Source organism: Charadrius vociferus, unplaced genomic scaffold (assembly GCF_000708025.1).
Source record: "Charadrius vociferus isolate BGI_N301 unplaced genomic scaffold, ASM70802v2 scaffold3185, whole genome shotgun sequence".
In the NCBI taxonomy this organism is placed as follows: Eukaryota; Metazoa; Chordata; class Aves; order Charadriiformes; family Charadriidae; genus Charadrius; species Charadrius vociferus.
The window spans coordinates 6196-8585 of record NW_009648403.1 but is presented as its reverse complement, the minus strand read 5'-3'; the positions used below and the strand labels follow the sequence as shown (position 1 = coordinate 8585).

General features: G+C 66.4%; 2 protein-coding genes across 2 annotated transcripts in view; one reads left to right on the top strand and one right to left on the bottom strand.

The window, feature by feature from the left end:
• Positions 1-252, bottom strand: part of FLAD1 (flavin adenine dinucleotide synthetase 1) — a 6180-nt gene extending 5928 nt beyond the window's left edge. Inside the window, exon 1 of the mRNA XM_009885376.1 lies at positions 105-252. Coding sequence (XP_009883678.1) covers positions 105-252 — 148 coding nt within the window. The remainder of the gene's footprint in view (positions 1-104) is intronic.
• Positions 253-1758: 1506 nt separating this feature from the next.
• The window catches only part of SHC1 (SHC (Src homology 2 domain containing) transforming protein 1), a gene marked incomplete at its 3' end in the record, with an annotated part of 6779 nt that continues 6147 nt past the window's right edge, over positions 1759-2390 (top strand). The window contains exon 1 of the mRNA XM_009885375.1: positions 1759-1770. Within this exon, the coding sequence (XP_009883677.1) occupies positions 1759-1770 (12 nt within the window). The remainder of the gene's footprint in view (positions 1771-2390) is intronic.

The following is a 2390-nucleotide window of genomic DNA, read 5'->3' as shown; positions in this document are numbered from 1 at the left end:
CCCCCGCACTGCGCGGTGGCCGCTGTGCGTGCCCAGGGCCACTCGCTGGGCTCCCGCTTGCGTTGCCCCGTCCCGGTGCTCAGGGTCGTGTGCCGGTGAGGTACGTGGGAGGGAGGCCGGCTTGAGGGATGCTGTCGGGCCAGGGGGAACCCCCGGGCCCTGGACTGGTGTCGCCCCCAGTGGGGACTGGGCACTGGCTGGTTTTGGAGGGGTCTTCAGCCTCTTCGGTGCCTGGGTGCACCCTCCCACCATCCGGCATGCAGCCCTGCTTGTGCTTCCCCGCTTCGGAGGGAGGCAGGGGGCAAGTATCCAGAGCAGACCGGGCTCTTGTGCCTGGGGGTACATATTCCGCCTTGCTGGCCTTTGCCTTTCCCCCCTGGCAGTGTGGTGTGTCCATCCGTCGCAGGCTGTCCCTGCCTCTCTGGGGTGAATCTCTCCAGTGGGGTCACTCGCTCGCTGTGCTGGCCCGAGGGGACCCTAGACACGGGGTCTGAGGAACTGTGACCCAGGCTCTGCCTGCTGGGCTAGCGCTGCGGAAGCCTGTGGGCAAAGGGCAGCTCTCGCGGCATTCCCCGGGGCTGCTCTGGCCTCGGCCTTTTCCAGAGGGGTCCAAGATGCCGTCTCTTCTCAGCCAAGCAGGGCCTGAGGATCCACCCGCAGCTCTTTGGTGGGGGAGTGCCATGGCTGGGCTGCCTGTGCCCCCGGGAGCTGTGCAGGGCAGCGTCCCCTCTCCGGGGGAGACACAACTGGGCCCTGAGGAGGCTTCGGTGAAGCCGAGCACCCCGGATTGGGGTCCCGATCCTCCTTCCCTGCTGCCAACCTCGGCCCCTGGCATCCAAAGGGCCTCGTCACCACCTTTGCTCGGCAGCAAATGACCTGGCATTGTGCTGCCGGGCCCTGCCCAGGGCCAGTCTGCGCCACTGCGCTTGCCAAGCGGGGCCCTTCTTATCTCACTGCCTCCCGAACTAATTGTGTTAGTGCCCGCCTGGGCTCCGGCGCTGCCTTTGCAGGCCCCAGATAAGGGCACGATTGCTGCAAGGAAGTAAATCATGTTTGCTGCCCTGCTCTGCTCTGCTCGGCCGGCCTTGACTGCATCGGCGTTGGGGGTGGGAGCGGGAAGGGCAGCGGCTCCGGAGCTGCTCCTGCTTTGCTTGCCTTGTTTTCCCCTCGCAGAGCTTCCTGCCCCTCCTGGCTCCTCGCTCGTAGCTACTTTCCATGACTCCCTTCTTCGCCGCACGTCCTTTTGCGGCGGGGTGCCAGCCGAGGGGGTGGCAGGTGGGCAGGAGGGGGCAGCTCTGCCCCCCTGGGCTGCCTCCGCTCTCCCCCCTTGTGTGTGGCCTCTGGGTGCTGGTTTTGGGGCCGGGCAGGGATCGGCTCCGACGGTTATCTCGGGTCACAGAGTGACTCTCAGCCCCCGACACCATTTGCTGGTAAGGCCTGAGCAGAGCCAGGCTTGGCCTCGCACTCCTTCCCCAGCACATCCCAGCTTCGTCCTCCCTGGGATGGGAAGCAGGAGGCTTCTTTGGCTCTCACGCCCCGTATGTCGGCAGCACATTGCGCTGCTGCTACGGTCCCGTCCACCTGCAGTCGGTGAAGAGGAGCAGGGTCTGCCTTTTGGTGCCAGGGCCACCGCCTCGGCGGTCCGGGGCAGGGCTGGCTAATTCCCTGTTTGTCCCCGAACCGCAGGTCGGAGTGCCAGACGAGAGGGGCTGTGCGTTTCTGTTCCCTGCCCGGGGCCTGCCCTGCCCTCCGCCGGCGATGGAGTATGTGGTAAGGACTTCGGTGGAGGGCTAGGTGGCTTCGGTGGTGGATCCTGCCTCCCCTCTCTTCCCCGCTGGCAGGGCCCCAGCCTCCTCCCTAGATCTCTGCTGGCATCTCCCGGCCCTTCTTCTGAGCAGCAGAGAGGATGCGCACAGGAACGTGTAGATGCCGTCGTGATGTTTGGGGGGAAAAAAACCCCAGCTCTTAGCTAGATTTGGGTGTTTTTCTTTGCTTCCCCCCTGCCCCAGGGGCTTGAGGGTGGCTCCGTTGCGGCCACTGTTGGACCGAGAGGGTCTCCTGCCCCGGGCAAGGCGCGTACGTGCAGCAGCGGCCGGCTGCCTGCTCGATTTCTTGCCAAACCACTGGCGTGTTCCAGGTCTCTGACTCAGCTCCCAGTTTGTGTTTCCTGGGAGGATGTCAAGGCGCTGGCCTGGTAGCAGGGCCCCAAGCGTCCCCTCTCCGCTCTTCTTCCTCGCCTCAGGCTGTGCGCGAAGTCCCAGCCCCAGGCGCCCGAAAGGAGCCCGTGTCCCTCTGCTTCTCCCGACCGATCCGGCGCCTCTCCTTGCTGCCGGGGCACGGGGAGCGGCTGGGGCCGGGCGGGCTCCTCGGGGGCGGGGGGTCTGGGCGGG